The sequence below is a fragment of the Geotrypetes seraphini genome, chromosome 13 (assembly GCF_902459505.1).
Source record: "Geotrypetes seraphini chromosome 13, aGeoSer1.1, whole genome shotgun sequence".
Lineage (NCBI taxonomy): Eukaryota > Metazoa > Chordata > Amphibia > Gymnophiona > Dermophiidae > Geotrypetes > Geotrypetes seraphini.
In genome coordinates this window covers 36,500,899-36,523,303 of record NC_047096.1, presented here as the reverse complement: position 1 = coordinate 36,523,303, position 22,405 = coordinate 36,500,899, and the positions used below count along the sequence as shown (strand labels likewise).

The window sequence follows — 22,405 nt, the reverse complement described above, 5'->3', positions numbered from 1 at the left end:
CCCTCCCACCCAACATGAACAGTATCAATAATACGCCATTTTAAGTCAGTGATTTTATGTTTCATTAGGGACCAATGACGGACCAAGGGCGCAGTTTCGACACCCGTGTTGACACGTGACTTGTGTTCATTAAGTCGAATATGCATAGGTCGGCTGGTACGCCCTATATAGATTTTTGGGCAAGGGCAAATAATCATATAAATAACATGATCAGTCTTACAGTTAGTTCTCGTTTTAGCTGTATATACCTGGCCAGTGTAGGGGTGAGACCAAGTTTCCCCTACCAATGCATACTCGCACCATTGACATTGGTTACATCTATAATGACCGTTGATTACAGAGGGTTCATTTTGTTTATGTTTGTAATGACCAATGAGTTCCCCCAAGTTTTTTGCTCTTTTGAATGCAAAAGTAGGCGGGCCATATTCATTCCCCATGGTCAATCTGATGATGTGCCAATGTTTAAGGACATTTGAAACATGGTCTAAGTCACAAAAACCCAACTAAACTCACCAGATATGCACTGAAAACACATAAAACAGACCCCCACACACTACCCCAGTGGTCACTGACCCCCCCCCCCTAAAAATTTTAATCACAACTTTAAAATTCAGCTTCCAGACCATCATCATCTGGCTGCCTGGCATAAGAAAGCCTAGTCGTCCAGCACAGAGGCAGCTTAAGTCGTCTTGGGGGTGGGTTAGGGACCCATAGACAGGAGGACCCATGCCCATAAGCCCTGTAATCACTGCATTGATATTTAAAGATGTGCACTGCCCTATACACCCCCAAAACCCTTTTTGACTGGCCTATAAGTGGCTCCTGCAGCCATAAGGGCTATTGGGGTGGTAGATACGTGGGTCTAGGGGATTCTGGAGTGGTTTGGGGGGCTCACTGTCACCTATAAGGGAGCTGTAGTGAGGAGAAGACATGACACCCTGTTTGTGAAGTTCACAGCAGTGCCCTGCAAGGTACCCCACTATCTAGGTGCCCTGTCTGGGTGTTCTGTCCATCAATTTGCAGGCCCCTCCCACGTCCAACAGGGCTTGTTCTACACGTTTTGGACTTGGACGGACAGTTGGACGAAAATGTGCTTTAAAGATCGACGTTTTAGTGGCTTGGACAATCAGATCTTCAGGACGTATAATTGAACGATTTTCGAAAGTCAAAGGACGTTGGACGTCTCTTTCGAAAATGGGACTTAGGCTCTTTTTGACTTTGGATGACTTGCGAAATGGACATAAACGGACTTAGACGTCCCTTTCGATTATGCCCCTCTAACTGTCTCTCACGGTAGTATTCAAATGGCCAAAATCATTAATGATATTTTCTTAGATCATTAGATATATTAAAAATTGTACTAATAAAAAAATGAAAAACTTAAAAATAAAACAAATTAGAAAATAATTAGTAAACAATCCAAACAGAACCCAAACAGAACAATAAATAATATGAGTAATGTAGATGACATCCTGATTGGATGCCATCTTGAACAAAAAATATATGGAAGGGAGGCTTACTGCTGAAAAGGGGGAGCAGGAAAGAGGTGCTGATAGACAGGGGAAAAGGTGCTGATGGACAGGGTGGGAGGGAAGGAAGGGAGGCCTACTGCAGGACAGGGTAGGTAAAAGGAAGGGAGAATGGACAGGGGGAGCAGGCAAGGGGTGGTTGTGGACAGCCAAGGAAAAAGAAAGACAGAAATACAGAAAGCGGCTAAGGAGAGAGAGAAAGAAAGAAATAAAGACAGACACACACATATATTCTAGCACCCGTTAATGTAATGGGCTATAAGACTAGTGAAATATAATCCTCTTGTGCAAATTAAAACAGATCTACGACTACCGTATTATGTTTTCTACTACCATTACTACTACTACTTCTACTCTCTCATTATCTGCAAGAAAAATCTACAGTTCAAGCTGTATAGTGAATATAAATGTTAATTTTTATCTGACCCTCACAGACTCCCTGAAACCCATCTATGGATCCCAGGTTAAGAACCCATGATTTAGGTCTTTATCTGCAGTCATTTACTATGTTACTATGTTGTACACTGCCTAGCTCTAATATAAAGGCGGTATTGGCTTTTATGATGGTTTGAGGTGCCCAATAGACCTAAAAGTTAATAGAGGGTGCACAATTTATCTCTAGAGCACCGAATTCCCTTGTCCCAGCCCTGCTGGTTATGAAAGGAGTGCTGACACTATTATAAGTATAATCTGTTGCATTTTAATGACCAAACCTGGTTTTAAGAAAGGTTTGGACAAGTTCCTGAAGGAAAAGTCCATAGTCTGTTATTGAGAAAGACATGGGGGAAGCCACTGTTTGCCCTGTATTGGTAGCATGGAATATTGCTACACCTTGGGTTTTGGCAAGGTACTAGTGACCTGGATTGGCCACCGTGAGCACGGGCAACTGGGATTGATGGACCATTGGTCTGATTGAGTAAAGCTATTTTTATATAAGTCTGTCAGTTCTGTCCAGACATTCCCCCCCCCCTTCCTTTAAATGTTCCCCAAGCGACCTAAGAAGGGAGCCGAGGCAGCGCCAGCAGCAGGCGAACTTCTAAATAAGTACGCAGGGGAGGAGAGAGGCGGCGGCCCCGCCCCCGCGAAAGCAGCTTCCGCCCACCACCACTCCATGGAGTATACCATTGCCTTAAACAGGAGAGTTTAGTTGGAGAGGTGCCAAGATTTCGATTGTCTGCCGGGAAAATTTATTAGTTTTCGCTAGAACCGAAAGCGAAAGTAGAGTTCATAGCTGGCTCGATTGAATCGGGGAGTGAGAGGCAGGTAGAGCTGTACTGAAGGTAAGTTTAAAATGTACCCTTATCTGTAGGAGAGAAATGTTTGTAACTGAGGTTTGTTTCAAAACCGCACGTAACGTGGAGCAGTTCTCACTTCTGGGGCGTCTTCTTGTGCGTATCCAAAATCTGATGAATTCACCCCGTGCGTTTCGGCTGCCTTCGGAATCTGAACTGAACAAGCTGGATTCTAAAGCATTTGCGGTCTTGGTATAAATCGGGGGTCTTGATAAAGCTTTTCTAGAAGAAATTCACAAGGAAAGGAAGGAGAAGAGAGGGAGGGAGGAGCCACCCAAATTAGCTACAGTAAAAGGAAGTACTTTCCAGAAAGCTAAAGAGTGGAGGGAGTTGTTTGGAAGAGCTGCATTTTTTTTTATTTATTACCATTTTAACTGTTTCTGTTTCCTGCTTTGTTTAATGGCAAGGGCTGTGTTCCCTCTAAGCCAGGGGTGTCAAAACTCAGGCCTGCGGGCCAAATCTGGCCCACAGTGTAATTATATTTGGCCTGCCAGAAAGGGAGGGTCAGTTGGGAAGTGCGGCATAGGCATCAGTGCTGGGTACCCTCAGCTCCGCAGATTTAGGGGACCCCCTTGAAGGCATGTTTTCCCCCTTCTTTCTAGCATCCTCTGGCTTCCCGGTCTCACTTCAATGCTAATTACGGCAGCCTACAGAGGATCGCCGGTGCTGTAGCGATCCTAGCAGGCTGCCATCAACCTCTGCAGCACGTACGTCAGAGGAGGAGCGGGACCGCGGCAGAGGGAATGTGCTGCGGAAACCAAGCAGCCTGCTAGGATCACTACAGCACCGGTGATCCTCTGCAGGCTGCCGTAATTAGGTTTGAAGGTGAGACCGGAAAGCCGGAGGACACTAGAAAGAAAGGGGAAACATGCAGGCCTTTGGGGGCCCCCGATGTATAAGTACACGGAGGGCGACATGCATATGACGGACTGAGGGGTGGGGAGGGGAAGAAATAATGGGTCTAAAAACAGAGAAGAGGGAGAGAGATGGTGGACAATAGGATGGAGGGAGGGGAATGAACAGAAAGGGAGAGAAGTTGGACACAAGGGATGGTTTGGATGGGATAGAGATACTGGATAGGAGTGGAGTTGGGAAGAGAAAGGGAGAGATGGTAGACCCTGGGGTAGTGGGAAAAGAGGGAGAGATGCTGGATGAAAGGGTAGTTGAGAGATGGTGGATATGGGGATGGTAGGGTCCATCGCTGCAGCTGTGGGGATGGAGATAAAATAAAGGAAAGATGCCAGGCCTCTGGGGGAGGGAAGGGAAATGAGAGGAAAGAGATGGAAGATGGACGGTTAGCACCAAGAGAGATGAAAACGACAAGCGGGCAGTGGCTAAGCGGGGCGGGCAGTGAACAGAAGATGCTGGCAGTAGGGCGGCGCTGAGAATTGGTTCCTCCTCCTGAAAACATTTGAGAGACATATAAAGTAGACATGCGGGGCGGGGGGGGGAGGGAGAGAAGTCGATGGCGGGGAATGGTTTGCGGCAGAGAGAACCGACTATCAGATATGCTGGCCGGCAGGAAGATGCTGCTCCAAGGAGTGCCGCCTGTGTAGATTCACCATTGGCCCAGTTGCCACCAGCAATTTGGGGGAGGCCATGGCTCCTGTGCCCCCCCCCCTCGTTCCGGCACCTTTGGCAAGGGGAATAATTTTATGGTAGGCTGCATTTCATAGGAGGCCATTTTTGCCGTTTTTGATCACATAAAATTACTCCCTATCCCCTGGTTGCTCAAATTTGCAAACCAAAATTTGGATGTGATTCTTAGATGCAGGCACAATTTAATTGGTTAATGAGCCAATTAATGGCAATTGGGCACTAAAAATCAATTATTGGTGTTAATTGGCAGCAATTAGAATTCACACACACATCTGACTCTGTGCTATTCTATAATTGCCCAAATCCCTTAGCACACAATGGAAAAGGCATCGGTGAGGCATGAGCATGCAGAAAATGTGCACACAGTGTTATAGAATACCAGGGATGTGCACCCAAATTAGGCACTTAGCGGAAGATTCTCAAAACTTTAACGTATTTTATTGGTGGATTATCAAAACAGCTTATGGTGCTCTTTTCCAAGCTTCCTAGCAGTCTCCGACTCTGCCATGCAAATGTATTACGATGAGATCATTAATATTTAAAGAAACACCCTGGGCAATTCTCTAACCTCGCTGTCCTACATTTGTGAGCAAAATTTTCTGACAGGTCTGAGATGTCGTAGCCTTACTTTCTGGTCAGCGACTGAGTCCTGATTGGCTCAAGCATTGACAGGAAAGTAAGGCTTGACATCTCTGACCTGCCGGAAAATTTTGCCACTGCCAAGCAACCACACACACACACACATCCCAGCAGCGGGAGAGATGCCCACTCCCGCCGCCATCCAACAACCCCTGACTAGAGAGTTGCGCGGGGACAGAAATCCCACCCGTCCCCGCCAAAGTCCCACCCGTCCCCACCCGTCCCCGTGAGGAATCCCACCCGTCCCCACCCGTCCCCGTGAGGATTCCCTCCGTCCCCACCCGTCCCCGCGAGGAATCCCCTCCGTCCCCACCCGTCCCCGCGAGGAATCCCCACCGTCCCCACCCGTCCCTATAAACTTCAGAAATAGTTATTTCATTTAATTATGCTACTGAATTAAAGGCTCTGGTAGAAACCCATTTACAAATAAGCAAAAAGACTTTATTAATTTGAAAATATGAATTGGGAAGAATACATACTTTGCAAATGGGTTTCTACCAGAGCCTCTAATGTTTATAAATTTTTATCAACACAACTAATATACTACTTTATCCTGAAGCAAAATAAAAAAAAAGAAATATAATTCTTTTCCTACCTTTGTTGCCTGGTTTCTGCTTTCCTCATGTTCTCATTCAATTCCTTCCATCCACTGTCTCTCTTCCTTCTGCATCTTCCATTTGCTCTGTTACTGTGCCTCTCCCTTTCTTCCCCCTTCCAAATTGGTCTGGCACCCATCTTCTTCTCTCCGCTCCTCCCATAGTCTGGCATTTGTCTTCTTCCCTGCCAGCGTCTTCTCCCTACTCTCTCTTCCCCATTTCCTTTCAGCGTCCTTCTCCCCCCATCTTCCCCATGTCCTGTCAGCGTCCTTCTCCCCCCTCTGTCTTCCACATGTGCTTTCAGTGTCCTTCTCCCCCCTCTGCTTCCCCATGTCCTTTCAGCGTCCTTCTCCCTCTCTGTCTTCCCCATGGCCTTTCAGCGTCCTTCTCCACCCCCCCCCCCGGTCTTCCCCATGTCCTTTCAGCGTCCTTCTCCACCCCTTTGTCTTCCCCATGTGCTTTCAGCATCCTTCTCCCCCCTCTGTCTTCCACAAGTGCTTTCAGAGTCCTCCCCCCCCGCCCGCCCGCCCGCCCGCCCTTCCCATGGCCTTTCAGCGTCCTTCTCCACCCCTTTGTATTCCCCATGTGCTTTCAGCGTCCTTCTCCCTCCTCTGTCTTCAAGTGCTTTCAGAGTCCTTCCCCCCCTCCCCTCCCGTCTTCCCCATGGCCTTTCAGCGTCCTTCTCCCCACTCCTTCTCTACCGCCCCGGGTGCAGCACAGCCGGCCAGGTCCCCTTACTTTTGTGGCACTTCCCCGACCGACTGACAACAGCCCCGGTCCGACAAACCTCCCTGCCCTTAACTGCGAATCTAAATTACCTTATTACAGCTGCTGTAAGAAGATAATTTAGATTCGCGGCTACAGGGCAGGGAGGATTGTCGGATCGGGGCTGTTGTCGGTCGGTCGGGGAAGTGCCACAAAAGTAAGGGGACCTGGCCGGCTGTGCTGCAACCGGGGCGGGGTGTGGCGGGGCGGACCGCCCCCTCCCTTGGTAGCCACTCGAACCGCGAGGCTACTCTCCTCCTTACCTGCACTGCCTGCAGCACAGAGCCAAACGGAAGTCTTCCCGACGTCAGCGCTGACGTCGGAAGGAGGGAGGGCTTTGTTTAAGCCCTCCCTCCCCTCCGACGTCAGCGCTGACGTCGGGAAGACTTCCGTTCGGCTCTGTGCTGCAAGCAGAGAAGGTAGGGAGAAGAGCCGCGCGACTGAGTACATCCAGCCCCGCAGGAACCCCGGGACCCTCGGAGGCGTCCCCACGGGATCCCCGCGACCCTAGGGGGCGTCCCCACGGGATCCCCGCGACCCTAGGGGGCGTCCCCACGGGATCCCCGTGACCCAAAGGGGGAACCCGCGGGATGCCCGCGGGTCCCGCGGGATTCCCGTCGTCCCCGTTCCCGTGCAGCTCTCTACCCCTGACACCCCCCATCCCCTGGCAGCGGGAGAGATGCCCACTCCCTCCCACCACCAGGCAACACTCCCGACACCTCCTGGCAGTGGAAGAGATGTTCACTCCATCCCACCGTGCCATTGTACCCCTGACGACCTCCCCCATGCCTCTGATGACCCCCTGCCCCCACTTACCTTGTTTATGAAGGCTGGTCAGAGGAATGCCTATTCCCTCTGGCCAGCCTCTTCAAAATGGTGGGCCTTCCTGGGGCATGCCGGGGAGAGGCCTAAGGCTCTGATTGGCCCAGGTTGCTTAAGGCCCCTCCTATGGGAGGGGCCTTAGGTGTGTAGGGCAATCAGAGCCCTAGGCCCCTCCCCAGATGCACTGGGAAGAGGCCTGAGGCTCTCATTGGCCCAGGTTGCTTAGGCGTCTTGGCCAGAGTCTTAAGCCTCTCCCCAGTGCATCCGGGAAAGTGCTAGGGTTCTGATTGTCTTACACACCTTAAGCATCCTGGGCCAATCGGAGCCTTAGGATCATCGGAGGCACAGCGGCAGCAGGAGGGAATGGGCATCTCTCCCACTGCCAAAGGAGTGTTGGGGGGGGGGTGGGGAGTTGCTTGGAGGCAGGAGAGTCATCTCTCTCACTGCCGTAGGGGAGTGGCGATTGCTTGATTTCGGCGGCGGGAGGGAATGGGCATCCCCCCTGCCAGTCTTCAATTTGTTTTTTTTTTTGTGTGTGTGTGTGTATTTATTATGTGCATATGCCAATTGGTGTCACCAGCGATGAGAACATGCAAATTTAGCGACCCTCCGCAACTCTCATTTGCATGTGCAGTTTTAAGAATGACTTGGGTATTTGAAATTGTTACAGTAGTAAATGCAACAGCAGTCCGTCAGATTTTACCGCGAAAATTTGAGAATCTTCCTCTTAGAATTACACCTAGTTTCAGCAGGTGTACATTCTGGTGCCCAAACATGGATGCAAAAATTGACACTCACACTATTCTTTAAAGCAGGGGTGTCAAACTCAATCACATTAAGGGGCCGAAATCCAAAACACAGGCTAAGTCATAGGCCAGAACCAATCTCCAACCCAGACCCCCACCCCTTAATAGTACTAATTGTAACACCATTTTTTCTATTCATTTTTTTCATATATACACACATGATATAATCTTATTAACAACACATAATGGTTAACCACAAAATTAAACTACACAAAGCATACTGTATGCTTCTCAACATTCATTCCTACCAAAACACAGATAACCCCTATGCAAATTTGGGGACTAAAAGTACTAATATATACAAAGGAGTCCCTAAGATTCAAGACTCTACATGCAGTACAACCCCAGAGAAAAAGAAACAAGTACATTTCTTCCTGAGCAGTGCAAAATATAGACAGCAGATGTAAATTCTCAAAACTGACACAATTCAATCACTAAATTGAAAATAAAATCATCTCCCCCTACCTTTCTTGTCTCCCTCCCTCCATGCTGTGCCTCAACTACCTTTGTTGTCTCCCTCCCTCCATGCTGTGTCTCAACTAGGTGCCTGCCTCTGGCGGGTGTCTTACCTTCTGGCCGGCACCTGCCTGGCCATTTTATGTGGCCTGCAGTGCGATGCACCGTTTTTATTGTGGCCCCCCCAAGGTGTTATCTTCTGGCTGGCTCCCTCCTCTTCACTGCCACAGTGTGCTCAAAGCCGCAGGCGGTGGTTGCTCCTCGCACGTCCCGTGCCTCATCTGGAACCATTCCCTATGAAGTTGCGATGTCTGAGAGGCTTCCAGTTCAGGCGCAGGATGCGCCATCCACAGCTTTGTGCACACTGCGACAGTGAGGAAGAGGGAGCCAGCCAGAAGATAACACTGGGGGGTGACAATGAAAATGCCGCATCACACTGCAGGCCGCATAAATGGCCAGGCGGGCCGAATTCAGACCGCGGCCTTGAGTTTGACACCTGTGCTTTAAAGGGTGCTTAGCCTAGAGTAGTAGTCTCAAACTCGCGGCCCGCCAGGTACTATTTTGAGGCCCTCGGTATGTTTATCATAATCACAAAAGTAAAATAAAAGTGTCTTGATCATATATCTCTTTAGCTATAAATTACAATATTATTATTAAGACTTAGCCAAATTGTCATTTCTTTAATAAGACATTAACTATTTTTTCTGAGGCTCTCCCAAGAACCTACAAATCCAAAATGTGGCCCTGCAAAGGGTTTGAGTTTGAGACCACTGGCCTAGAGTGACTGTTATAGAATAGTGATAAGCACCATTTATTGAACCTGGCCCTATATGACTAGGGCCTCAGGCTCAGTGTATCCAGTGATTGGCCCGGATTATTCTTCAGTGTAAAGGAATATTCAGGGTACTGAGGCATGACTGCATTTAGGATTTTTTTTAGATTTCTGGTTGATCAGATGTAATAGTAGACTAGGGAATTAAGCATTTGCTGAACAGGCTTGACCAGACCTCTCTGTGGATGGAGCTTTTACTCCAGAGGGAATTCTGCAAAGGCAGCAACAATGGCTCAGCAGCTTGGCCTCCCTCCCTTCCTATTGCAAAGAAGGGGAGGAGGTGTACAGCTGGCAGGGAGAGGGGTATTGAAGGGAGACATCAGTTGCGGGTGAGAGGGTGCCATAGTCCCTTGAGGCAGCCTTGAGGAGGAAGAGATCTTGGAGGTAAACAGAACTAGAGTCTTGCTGGGAGCTTGGGAGGGAGCAGAGGGAGGTGCATTGAATGCTAGGGAAGGAGTTGGCCCTTATAGCAGGAGTATAGCCACACATGGGCCTATGTCCTTCCACTTTTACTTTAAGCTTACCCAGCAGCTGGCTCGCCATTTGTGTAGCTGGCAAGGATTACCAAGTCACACCAGCCGAAGAAATATGGAGCACAGTGTTCAGTGGCAGGATCCCGTTCCATGAGAATTGAGCATGCTTGCTGTGCCAGTATCAGTACTTCAAAGTGCTTCCACTGACTGCCACAATTTTTCACTGCGCTGGATAGCTGGCTTGGGACAGGTTCCCGATTTCTTCAGCTGGTGGGACTTGGAGATTCCCAACAGCTAAGGAATTTTGGTAATTTTGTATTTTTTAAATATGGTTCTGGTGGAGGAGGGCAATTGGTCAGACTATGGCTCCTCTAAAGGTAATTATTGCCCCTTCCCCTAAATTTATTTCTGGCTACACCACTGCATAATGATTCTGTACAAGAGAATTACGAATAGCCTGTGTAGAATTTTGCTGGATTTTCCAAATATTGTGTGCAATTTTCAGGTGTTTTGTGTTTTTTTGTGCAGAATTCTAGGAGCAGCTTTTTCTCTCTTGATAGCAAACTGACTTTAGGTAAATAAAAAAAAAAGAAAAGAATATGGTTCCAAAGAGCTCTGTTTATTTTCCATAGTAAAGATATTTACAAGATCCAGGACACAAGGGGTTTCCCAATGGATGCTCTTCCAAACATAACACTGTTTGACACAGAAATAGTATCTTCTGATCAATATAATTCTCAAAACATAGTTCAGGGCAGGGGATCTTGGAAATACACTTCTCCCTTCAAATCCGCAGAGGTTAGGTTCAAAGATGAATACCAAGAAATCCGCGAATAACTTTTTGCTATCTTATTTACGGTATTGTGGTAAAATCCATTGCGACCCAGAAGTCTTCCACATGATTGATCAAACTTGAAGTTTTGTCATTTTTCACATATTCAAGTTTATTAAAATTGTTATACCGCCTAATCAGACTTCAAGGCGGTTTACAAAGGTAAAATAGGAGGAACATTAAAAAAATACATAATCAAATGGACAGGAGACAATCTATATACAGTATATAAAATCGGATGTATCTGTGTGTGTGTGTAGGTATTTATGTATGGTCCAGCATAACTCTGAAATGCATGGAGAGATTTCAACCAAACTTGGTAATATATATCGCTTATTAGTGTCTAACTAACTCATAGTTTTTGGCCTCGCTGAGATGATGTTCCTCTGGAATGCATGGAGAGACTTCAACCAAACTTGGAATACATATGACTTGGCATGGTATACAGAATCTGAGGGTTTGTGCTTAAGGATCACTTGTATAGACTCCTGACGGTTTCCCCAGAGTCACTAAACTCTTAGGCAGATCTGTTGAACATCACAACTCAGATCGTTTGATATTATCTTTTCCATCTATGATAGGTGTAAGATATGAGATGATTCAGTGTAACTCACTTAACTATTAACTACAAAAAGTATGGAACATACCACCCATATAAATTTGTGCTACTATGGTGTACGTATGCTCTGTTTTGCAAAAATTTGAAAGAAAGGCTCTTCCAGAAATCTTGATTAAAGGTTTAGGAAGACCCTGATTTGCATTGTATGTCTATCTTTGTGAATTGAAAATGCTCTTTGTAACCCACTATACCAGAAATCTCTGCTAGAATCAGATTGGGACTCCTAACTTGCAATATATATGTATTTCTACGAAATGGTAATGTTGCTGTAACCCATCTTGAATGCTGCTTTGGGGGATTTGGCGGGATGTAAGATCACATATAACATAATATACTGTGTTTTTGTTTTCTTTCAGGGTTGACTTCTGTATGATGTCGGTTGATTTCTGTGGCTGGGAGGCTCATTATGATGACAATCATCACCTAAACGCCAACCAGGAGCCTCAGTCTGGAAGGATATACACCATGTACCATGGAACTAAAGTTCAGACTGCCAGAATGATCATACAGAATGGATTCCAGCAGTCCAGCGGGGGCATGCTGGGCCCTGGGGTCTACATTAGCAGGGATAAGAAGAAGGCCCAGCGGTACCCCCTGAACACCTCTCTAAGTGACAAAGTTGTTTTGAAACTCAGAGTGAACGTAGGCAAAGTCAAGAAAATTGACCAGGATAACCATCCCATGCAGAAAACTTGGCATACAGAAGGCTACGATACTGCCTGGGTACCCCCACAATGTGGCATGAAAGCAGTTCCTAGTGGCCTAGAGGAGGACTGTGTTTGGGACCCAAATAGAATTGAGGTGATTGATGTGCAGCATGTAGCAGATGCCACCATCGAGGCAGAATTGAAGACACTTCTTCAGAAGCCAAGCAACCAAAAGTCTCCTGCCTGTGACATCTGCAAGAGAAAAGTAAACTTCCCCCATCAAACTCAGGCTTGCTGGCAGTGTGGTAAAAAAATATGTCCTTTTATGGCAAAGCATGTATGCAAATAGATTTCATAGTCACAAATCAGCCAAATTGCATGATTCTGTTTACCAAACTGCCAGTCTTGTTTAGGTATTATAAAGCTTGGTGTTGTCAGATTGCCAAAGCACCTTTGGCCCCTTGTTTGTTCATGTTAGACTTCTACAGTTCTTGTGCAGAGTGGGGGCTCAGATCAGGCTGCCCTCCCTCAGCTCCAGAAACCATCTTACTTCCAGCCTCCCACAATAAATAAGTGTAGATGGAGCTTGGAGCTTACAGAACGAAGGCAAGCATCCCACTTGACTGTAGGTGTGAACTGACTTTTGACTGTCTACAGAAATTTTTCTCAACTCTGCATATGCCCCCTAATTCTATAATCTTGTGTATGTTTGTACATTTTGCATTTAGGGCCAAATTCTATATGTAGTGCCCAAAAAAAATCATCACGGAACAAATCTGAGCTTAGCATGATTCTATAAACTGCTTCCGGAGTTAGGCACAGTTTAAAGAATCAAGGGAACGGGACTTAATATACTGCCTTTCTGTGGTTACAATCAAAGTGATTTACATATACAGATATTTATTTTGTACCTGGGGCAATGGAAGGTTAAGTGACATGGAGTAACAGGAGAATCAAATCCACAATCACAATATGTAGACACAAAAGTGGAGGAGTCCAAATAAAGACTGGTGAGTTCTAGATGTTTCGCAAACAACCCTCCTTTATTTCTTAATATCACAGCACAGACTCGACATGTACATGTTTCGGCCTTATGGCCTGCATCAGGAGTCTCGAAGTTTGATGTAAAAGTAAACAGATTAACATCCTACGTTTACTTCAAAAGTGGATAAAAACAGAATACAAAAAGAAAATTGCTGTGATTGCTATTGGAGGCATTTTTCACAGCGATTTTCTTTTTTATTCTGTTTTTATCCACTTTTGAAGTAAACATCGGATGTTAATCTGTTTACTTTTACATCAAACTTCAAGACTCCTGATGCAGGCCGTAAGGCCAAAACATGTACATGTCGAGTCTGTGGTGTGATATTAAGAAATAAAGGAGGGTTGTTTGCGAAACATCTGGAACTCACCAGTCTTTATTTGGACTCCTCCACTCCTTTTGTGTCTACGGGTTAAGTGACATAACATAATTCATTTATATACCGTAACTGTGGTTTACAATGCCAAGATACTGTACGTTCACAGTGCATTACAATTCAGTTATTTAAAAAGTTGTCAAAAAAGTTTTTAATAATTTTCTAAAAGTTAAATAAGAGCTAGAATTTAATATTAAATTACTAACGCTCTTGTCCCACAAGGCAGCCTAATAGGAGAGGATTTTATTAAAAAATCATTTGTAAAGACAACCTTTTACAGGCGGGAAGGCAAATAGTCTGAAGTCATGAGTAAATCGCTTTCTATTAACAAACTTGGTGATCAGAAAAATAATTAGGCATCAGGCCATGCAATGCCTTGTAACAAATACAACCAAATTTAAATAATAATCTTGCTTCAATGCAAAATTCAGTAATATTCTGATACATGATTGAGTTTTTTCAAATTAAATATTAATTGGACAGCTTTGTTTTGAATGACTTGTCCAGAGTCACAAGGAGCTGCAGTGGGAATCAAACCCAGTTCCCCGGGTTTCTCAGGCCGCTGCACTAACCACTAGGCTGCTCCTCCTCTCATGGCACCTGACTGCGACTAGCATTTAGATGCAGCCTTTTGGGCCAATGAAAATACACAGATTGAGTGCATTCTATAACTGTGCGCCTAATTTATAGAAATGTCCTCAACGTGCCCCTCCCCAGCCACCACCATCCCCCCTTTTGAGATCTGTGCACTGGCATTTATGTGCACCACTTTATAGAATATGTCTAGAAAGTTGTGCACATAATTGGCACTGATTGGCTAGTTGAGCAATTAAGTTGCACGTGTAAATTTGCAGATGCCCAAATTTGCACGCGCAACTCAGTGTCATATATAGATTCTAGCCCTAAGTGCACAAAATTGCCCATGCAAATTATAGAATAAGGGCAGTTACACACATAACTTAGGTGCTAATTGCCATTAACAATTTAACAATAATCGGAATGAATTAGTGCCGATTGGTTCTATTTTGCAGTTATGTGCATAACTGCTCTTAGTCGGTATTCTATAACTGCAGCTCATAATTTCTTTACCGTGTGCCTGCTAGGGGGTGGTGGTGGGAGTGATGGTGAGGACGTCAGGGGCATCTCCCAGCACTTCTGCGCTAACAGCAAGTTGTCCCAAACACTACTTCTCCTGACTAAAGTTAGGTGCTAAAATGCTGATTTGCACACATAATTGCTGTTACAGATTACTAGTGTAGCTGCCAATATAGAATTTGCGCTTACTACCTAACTTTTGGTAACCTTTATGGAATTACGCCCTTTTGTCGCCGGTTGGATAGTGATACTTTTGTTAGCTTATTTTATTTAGCAACGGAGAGTATTTCTGTTAAAGCAGAGCAAAACGCTAACCTAGAGCTTTGCCATAGTTATGTTTTGTGATTTAAGGTTTCACTTTCGTGGGTAGCTTTAGTTAACCATTCAGGTGCAGGGTAAAACAGCTTGTTTTTCCTTTGCTGTCCTGTTGTGCCTGTCTCATCACTCATCTACTAATCAGCTTCAGGATGTCTTATAAAAACAAGACTACCTCGTTAGATGCAGATATCACAATTAGACATGGGCCTTACTGCCAGAATTGGGACTATTGTCACCTGAGGAAATCTCATCACTGAAAGATCCAGGCTTCTATTGTCAGGATGGAAGGCAGTGATTGGAGAACAGAGCTGTGAATCCATAAGTCCCTTTTCTACTATGTGAACTTGTCCGTGTCTGGAAGAAATCAGGGCTTATATAGCATCCGTATTTAGGTTTGGGTGACATATGGATGTTTGTTTATCGGGATTTGATAGACCCAGTGGCGTACCGAGGGTTAGCGGTGCCCGTGGTGGTGATGCCCATCTCCCGCCCTCTTTCCTATACCTTTTTTACTTCAGCGCGAGCAGCCACAAACTTGTCCATATTGGCTTCGGCACTTTCCGATGCCACTTCCTAGCTGTGAGTCCCAGAAGTGATGTCAGAGGAGCACCAAAGCTGACGCGGGCAGCAAGTTCATGGCTGTTCATGCCGGTGGGAGGAGTGGGAAGGGGTGGGCAGAGAGCAGGAGTGGTGCCAGCACCTCAAGGAAGACTGCACCCCCTTTACTATGCCACTGGTTAGACCAGTGGTTCCCCAACCCTGTCCTGGAGAACCACCAGGCCAATCGGGTTTTCATGCTAGCCCTAATGAATACGCATGGAGCAGATTTGCATGTCTATCACTTCTGTTATATGCAAATCTCTCTCATGCGTATTCATTAGGGCTAGCCTGAAAACCCGATTGGCCTGGTGGTCCTCCAGGACAGGGTTGGGAACCACTGGGTTAGACCACCCTATCTTGGAGACGTTCAGGGCAGTGTTCAATTTTTTTTCCTATCGGGTATTCTAAGAATTTCCTGCCAGGCTCACAATCAAACTATGGCACTTGGGGCAATGGAGGGTTAACTGTGTTTTATCTTTGTATTGTCTGAAATGTGTACGTAATGTGCCATTTTTCACTTTGTTGAGATTAAAGAAACATATTTTACAAAAATGGATGGAGATTGAGCCTGACCATTCAATTTTTCACTGTAATCATTGTCTGTATTGGATCATGCATGTATCCTGCTGAGTTACCTAACAATCCATCTGTTTTCTTTTTGATTAAATTGAGTAAATAAATCCTGAAAATTGAGCCACCCTTAGAATACAAAGCTAACTGTTCGGCTTCCAGAGGTAAAGGATGGATGAATGGTGGCTCTTATTTTCCTGCATTTGAAGAATCAAGTCTGGGTTGTATTATTTTGTTTTGCAGCTGATCCATCAAAATAAAGTTCATCCAGTTTTTGATTCTTGGAGAGAAGCCAGATTTCCAAAATGATAACACAAGGGACCCCTCCTTGAATACAGTAGAGTTTGCCCATTAGGGTGTCTAAGTCTGTCTTCGACATCTCTGGAAGGACGGTCAGAAGTTGGATTGAGAAAATAACCATTTTTGAAACTGCACATCATTTTTTTTATGACCTATCAAGACATTCTAGCTCTTAGGACGTCTATCTCTTTTGGCCATTTTCAAAAATCAAAACATCCAAAACAAGCCCATTTAGACATGGGAGGAGCCAGCATTTTAATGGATTGGCCACATGCGCATGCCAGCAGAGCAGTGGAACACCTTAGGGGGCACAACTAGGTCTATATTTCATCACGACGCCCCCTTATAGTGGGTTCAGGTACTTGACAAGGGGCAGGGTATTAGAGATGGGTGATAATGTTGACCAGAGGGGTGAATTGGTATGCTAAGTGGCCTAATATGGGTTTAGAGACCATGCCAGTTGTGCGATGGACTTCATATCTACACTCATAACTTGTTCAGTTCCAACCCACAACACAGCAAGGAGTTGGTGCAGCATTTTAACTTAGTAACTGGTTTTAGCTCATGGCAGTGGCTTATACACTTCTCCCCCCGTATTCGCTGTGATAGGGAATTAACAGAACCGCAAATACAGAAAAACCGCAAATAACTTTTTCATATGTTATTCGCGGTTTTCTATTAAAAACCATCGTGAATATGGTGAAACCGCGAATAACATGGTGGGAGACCTGGCCTGTTCCTGAAGGAGAGGCAAAACACTGTGAAGAATGTGCTAGGAATCAGCGATTTCTCTATACAAGCTGACATAAGTTGGGGGTGGGGGTGGGGGGCGAAGCCAGCAAGCTAAAAACCATGAATAATCGAAACTGCGATTATCCCAGGACAAGCAGGCAGCATATTCTTAACTGATGGGTGACGGCACCGACGGAGCCCCGGTACGGACAATTTTAGAGTGATTGCACTCTAAGAACTTAAAAAGTTCTAATTATGCCGCACCACGCATGTGCGAGTGCCTTCCCACCCGACGGAGGCGCGCGGTCCCCAGTTTCTTAGTTTCCGCGGAGCTAAGAAGACGCGTTTTTTTTCAACGGCTGTTGAAAAGTTTTTCTTCGCCTTCCCGCTCGCGTGTTTTTTCATGAAATTGTTCACATTTTTTCCTTTTCTTGTTTTCCATAACTAAAAAAAAATATATATCTTTTTTTCTTTATTTTTCGGTCGGCCCTGGCGGGGCCTGTTGGCAACATCGAAGCCTCGACCTTCGATTTTGCAACTGCCGTTTTTCCCTTCATGCCCCCTTCACCGGGCTTTAAGAAGTGTCAGCGGTGTGCACGCCCTATATCTTTATCCGACCCGCACAATTGGTGCCTTCAGTGCTTGGGTCCGGATCATAGGACTTCGACGTGCACCCGTTGCGCTTCTCTTCAAAAGAGAACTTTAAAAAATCGCCAAATTCAACAACAGCTTCTTTTCGGTACCGCTATGGAGGGTCCACCGGCATCGACCCCGGCATCGGCGGCGTCCTCGAAATCAGCGCCGGCCCTTTCGACACCGCAGGACGTGTCTTCGGTGTCGCATCCCCCAGGTAAGCCGGCTAAGAAGCCATCCCCTACTGTTCTAGGCCCGCCGGTCGACCAAGCAGTGAGCCAAGTCCTGCAGACCGCGCGCCGGCCCTGTAAATGCTCCGCTCCTATTGAAGTCACTGCCTTGTCATCAGCATCTACTTCTCCTGAGCGTAGAGCTGCACCACAGGTACCGAAAAAGAGAAAAGTGGTACCGCTGCGATTACTGAAACCGTGAATACGGAGGGAGAAGTGTACTACTGTATAGCCCAAGCCAACTGTTTAATGCAGTGGTTCCCAACCCTGTCCTGGAGGACCACTAGCTAGTCAGGTTTTCAGGGCAGCCTTAATGAACATGCATGGAGCAGATTTGCATGCCTGTCCCCTCCATTATATGCAAATCTCTCATACATATTCATTAGGGATATCCCAAAAATCTGACTGGCTAGTGGTTCTCCAGGACAGGGTTGGGAACCACTGATTTAATGTACTTTTGTAAATAGGCTCCTTCAATCATCATTTATATTCTAGGGGTAAATGATGAAAATACTGCAGCATCAGTATTCACTTTGATATCATATTAAAATTACATAGATCTCATGCATATTCATTGGGGAAATCCTGAAAACCCGACTGGATTGCGGCCCTCAAGGAGGGACTTTGAGACCCCTGTATTAAATCAAACCTCCTTCTGACCTGCTTTTTTTTTTTTTTTTTAAATTTGCAAAGCTTCAAAGGCCATTGTTTTTCTGTGCAAAAATTACAGCTAGTGGTCAGTTAAGTGAACAAACCTTTTAAAACCGCCAATACTATGTAATAGCCTTGAACACATCCTCCAACAACAACTTCCAAAACTTGATTGTGTGTTTGATGAAAAAGATATATTTTTAAATTTTGCATATCCCCTCGACCTAGCATTGTCTGAAAGGATAAATATTGATTTCAGTTAACTTGTTCTGCACCATTCATGATTTTATAACCCTCTATCGCAGAGGTCTCCAACAATACAAGAAACCTCTGATGGCCACTAAAGGGACCCCTGAAGAAGACAATTGTGTAAAAACATGGACCGTGTAGGGTCCAAATGTTTCTAGAGGTTCCGGCCATAGATGTATTTATGTGGATGATTTATTTGTTTTAATAAAGCCATCAACTTGGACATCAGCTCTCCACAAGTTCTTTGTTTTTCCTCTATCAGTTAAAACCTCTGGGCCCCTAACTTACCCTGGCACCCCTCCCCCCCCAATACTTTCATAATAAATTCTACAGTCATTATTACTTCACAACAATCGTGCAAAAATACAAAATTAGGCATCATACGTTTAAATATTAAACTTTGTATATACGAGGGATCTTCAAAAGGTTTCCACACTTATTTTTAAACACTTAAATATCTCAGAAGCAAATTACATCACTTTTCCACATACTCCTCCTGCTTTGCGATACATTTTTTCCAACGTCCTACTAACTTCTTAATACCATCACTTCTCCCGCCCCATCCACCTCCCATGAAAATATGAAAGTGCGGAAACTCTTTGAAGAACTCTTGTAGATAGACCAGCACAACCAATAGACAAGACTAAGCAGTTGTTATGGTGGCAGCCTCTGAAGGGGTTCCAAAGGAACACCCGTGGTCAGAGCAAAATAATAGATTGTGACAACTGTACAAATTCAAAGAAATAAGGTACCAGGTAGATTATTCTTGGAGGAATCGTGTTCGATTGAGATTGTTGGGGGGGAGGGGGTGCAAGAGACCTAAAGATTAATGGGAGGGGAGTCAGCATAGTCTTCAATTGCACTGGTTATGTGTTGTAACAGGGAGAGTCCTGTCATGCTGGAAGAAACCCTGCTGTGCTCTAAAACTATCCCTAGAAACTGCCCTGCAGAATTTATCCCCAGTGAAAGGTAACCTAAAAGGAACCCAATTATACTTGCCCAGTTCTAATGCGGGGAATACTAAAAGTAAAAAACTACTAGGACCAGCATGCACCGGAAGGTGATAGCAAAAACCCACAAAGGGATTAGCTCATGCAATCAGCTCTGCTGGGGTCAGGGCTAATGAGCAGAGACACTATCCAGGCTCATTAGGAAAGCACCGGAGAATCACAGGTAGTGTGAGGGGCAATCAGCCCATGCTAGGGAAAAAGGTGTGTTCTCTAGGCCAAGGAAGGCCGAGAGAGCCACACACTTACAGGATACCTGTATCCTAGGAAAGAAGCAAACCTGTGCCAGCCAGGATTCAGAGGACAGAAACCAGCATTCCCCACAGAATGCAAGGAGTAAACCTCAGGACTGAAACTTCTAATTATTCTTCTGAAGGTAATAATGAATTTAATACAGAAATTTCAGAAGAAATGCTTACAAATGATGTTGAAATGGAACTTGAGGAGTCATGCTTATTTAAGAGCATGATTACAGAGTAAAGTTTGGGGAAAGTAAAAATGCTGTTTCTGATAAGGTGGTGTTGCCTCACAAGACTAAGAATATTGGAGGAGTTAAGAATTGCTGCCTCTGATGTAATTAAGGTAGGGGTGTCCAATGTCGGTCCTCGAGGGCCGCAGTCCAGTCGGGTTTTCAGGATTTCCCCAATGAATATGCATTGAAAGCAGTGCATGCAAATAGATCTCATGCATATTCATTGAGGAAATCCTGAAAACCCGACTGGACTGCGGCCCTCGAGGACCGACATTGGACACCCCTGAATTAAGTGAACAGAAGAGTTAAGAATCACTGCTTCTGCATTTTCATACTGCAGGAGAACTGTGGGGAACCTATTCAAATAGGGCAAGCAGGTTCCAGGACTTGAAATTGAAAAGTTATTTTTGTGTTTTGCTTATACTGTAGTAATGAATAAAACGTGGGCTAACAGGCTGTTTAGCCACCAATGAGAATTTTTGTTTTGTATGTTTTGGAATTGCACTACAATATAAGGCCAGAAAATAAAGTCATCTTAAAATTCACACTAAACACTTGTACTGGACCTTTTTATTTTAATGCAGACACACCTCTACTCCTCCAGGCCTCATTCAACTGCTCGGCTGAGGCTTGGTTGACCCAGGTCAGGGCTCGGGCTACTCCAGTCCAGGTCTTACCTGGTCACATAGCACAGTATATAATTAATCTATCTAGAACTGGTGCAAGTATATTAAACACCCTTGGCAAACTTTCAGCCTTCCTCTGAGGCCTAATATACACATAACCAGGGCAATTGAAGACTGCGCTGACTCTCCTTCCATTAAATCTTTAGGTTTCTTCTCCCACCCCAACCCTAACAATCTTGATCAAACACCATCTCTCCAAGAATAATCTTGGACAAGTGCAGTTTCCCAAAAATCATTTATCTAAGTACAATAGGTTCTCAGCTATCCGGCACCTTGGGGGATTGGTGGAAACCACATAACAGTAGTTTCTGGTTGCTGGAGAGTTACTGTAAAAAATAGTTTTGTATCCCTTCCCATTTTATTCTGTCATTCCCCCCACCCCCACCCCCACCCCATCTGATCTTCCCTTCTTTCTATGTCACTTTCCCACTTTTTCTTCCTCCTTCTCCCCCCATTCCTTTCTATGTCACTTTCCCACTTTTTCTTCCTCCTACAGGCAAGCAGAGGAAGTGCCCATAAACAGTCAGCTTCTGGCCAGCCCTGTCAGGACCTTTCCTCTACTGCTGATGCCTCTGGGGCTGGAGGGAGGGGAGGGGAGTGTTGGGTCAGGAGCACGACTTTGAACATTGTCTGAGAAGTGCAGGACACTTTTTTTTTTTAATTAATGCCGACAATTTTTTCTAGTTGTGGGAAGTGCCGGTTAACTGAGAGTTGAAACCTTTCTACCACTGGAGGTAAGCGTGGGTGCGGTCAGATGGCTATTTGAGTTCCTGTTTGTATTGCTTGATTGTACCCACGACCATCCTTACACCCAGGATTTTTCTTCTAACAAACGGCTTCCATAATTATGCCCTGACAAGTCAAACAGGAAACTGCAATCTTTGGGGACTTCTAAAAGTAATAATTATAATCATGTTTTACCTTTATATAATTGATTGTCCTCCGGGATCTTTTCCAGATAAGCCCCGCCAAAAAGTTAACCCCCGCCACAGTTTTAGCTAACACCATGCTAAGTGAATACTTGGGGAAAGTGATATACAAGGGGGGGGGGGGGGGGGGCTCCGCACTTTTTGCATTAGTGGCGGGGCTTATCTGGAAAAGACCCGTCCTCCGGAACAGGGTTACTATATATCGAAATAAATGGAATGTGAAATTATTTCGGGTGCTTAAAGCGGCAATACTACTTCAGTTGCTCAAGACAGCCTATTGGGGTTTTGTTTTGTTTTTTTAATTGAGTTTTATACGTATCTTTAGTTTTTGTAATAATTTTATGGGTTTTTTTGCAATTGCATCATAATGTATTAGCCACGTTTTACATGGAAGCCAACTTCTCAGAATGATTGGGAGCGCTAAACCCAGTGGAAATTCCGATACAAGCCAAGGAGCTTACTCAGTTTTTGTTGTTTTATTTATTTATTTATTTTTTTTTTGGGGGGGGGGGGGGGGTGCTGCTCAAGCACCCACAGCATCGGCTCCCTATGTTCATAATCTCTGAAGCCTCGGCAGCCCGGGTCTGCAGATGCCGGACAAACTCTGG

At 45.3% G+C, this 22,405-nt stretch overlaps 1 protein-coding gene across 2 annotated transcripts; it reads left to right on the top strand.

Annotated features, from left to right (window-relative positions):
* Positions 1-2,551: 2,551 nt before the first annotated feature.
* LOC117347637 lies at positions 2,552-13,000 on the top strand. 2 transcript variants are annotated; one of them, XM_033918820.1, is made up of 2 exons: positions 2,552-2,809; positions 11,617-12,999. In XM_033918820.1, the coding sequence occupies exon 2, from the start codon at positions 11,630-11,632 to the stop codon at positions 12,254-12,256; it is 627 nt and encodes a 208-aa protein (XP_033774711.1). In that variant the 5' UTR covers positions 2,552-2,809; positions 11,617-11,629; the 3' UTR covers positions 12,257-12,999. The 2 variants fall into 2 exon arrangements, with proteins under 2 accessions (XP_033774711.1, XP_033774710.1); XM_033918819.1 differs by lacking the exon at positions 2,552-2,809 and adding an exon at positions 4,327-4,479 and having other exon boundaries at positions 11,617-13,000.
* Positions 13,001-22,405: the final 9,405 nt, after the last annotated feature.

Excerpts from the sequence above, each read along its gene's own strand:
- LOC117347637 (XM_033918819.1), top strand. The coding sequence starts at position 4,421 with ATGGCTCCTGTGCCCCCCCCCCTCGTTCCGGCACCTTTGGCAAGGGGA. Across the intron at positions 4,480-11,616 it reads GCAAGGGGAATAATTTTATG|GGTTGACTTCTGTATGATGT; the intron begins GTAGGCTGCATT and ends GTTTTCTTTCAG.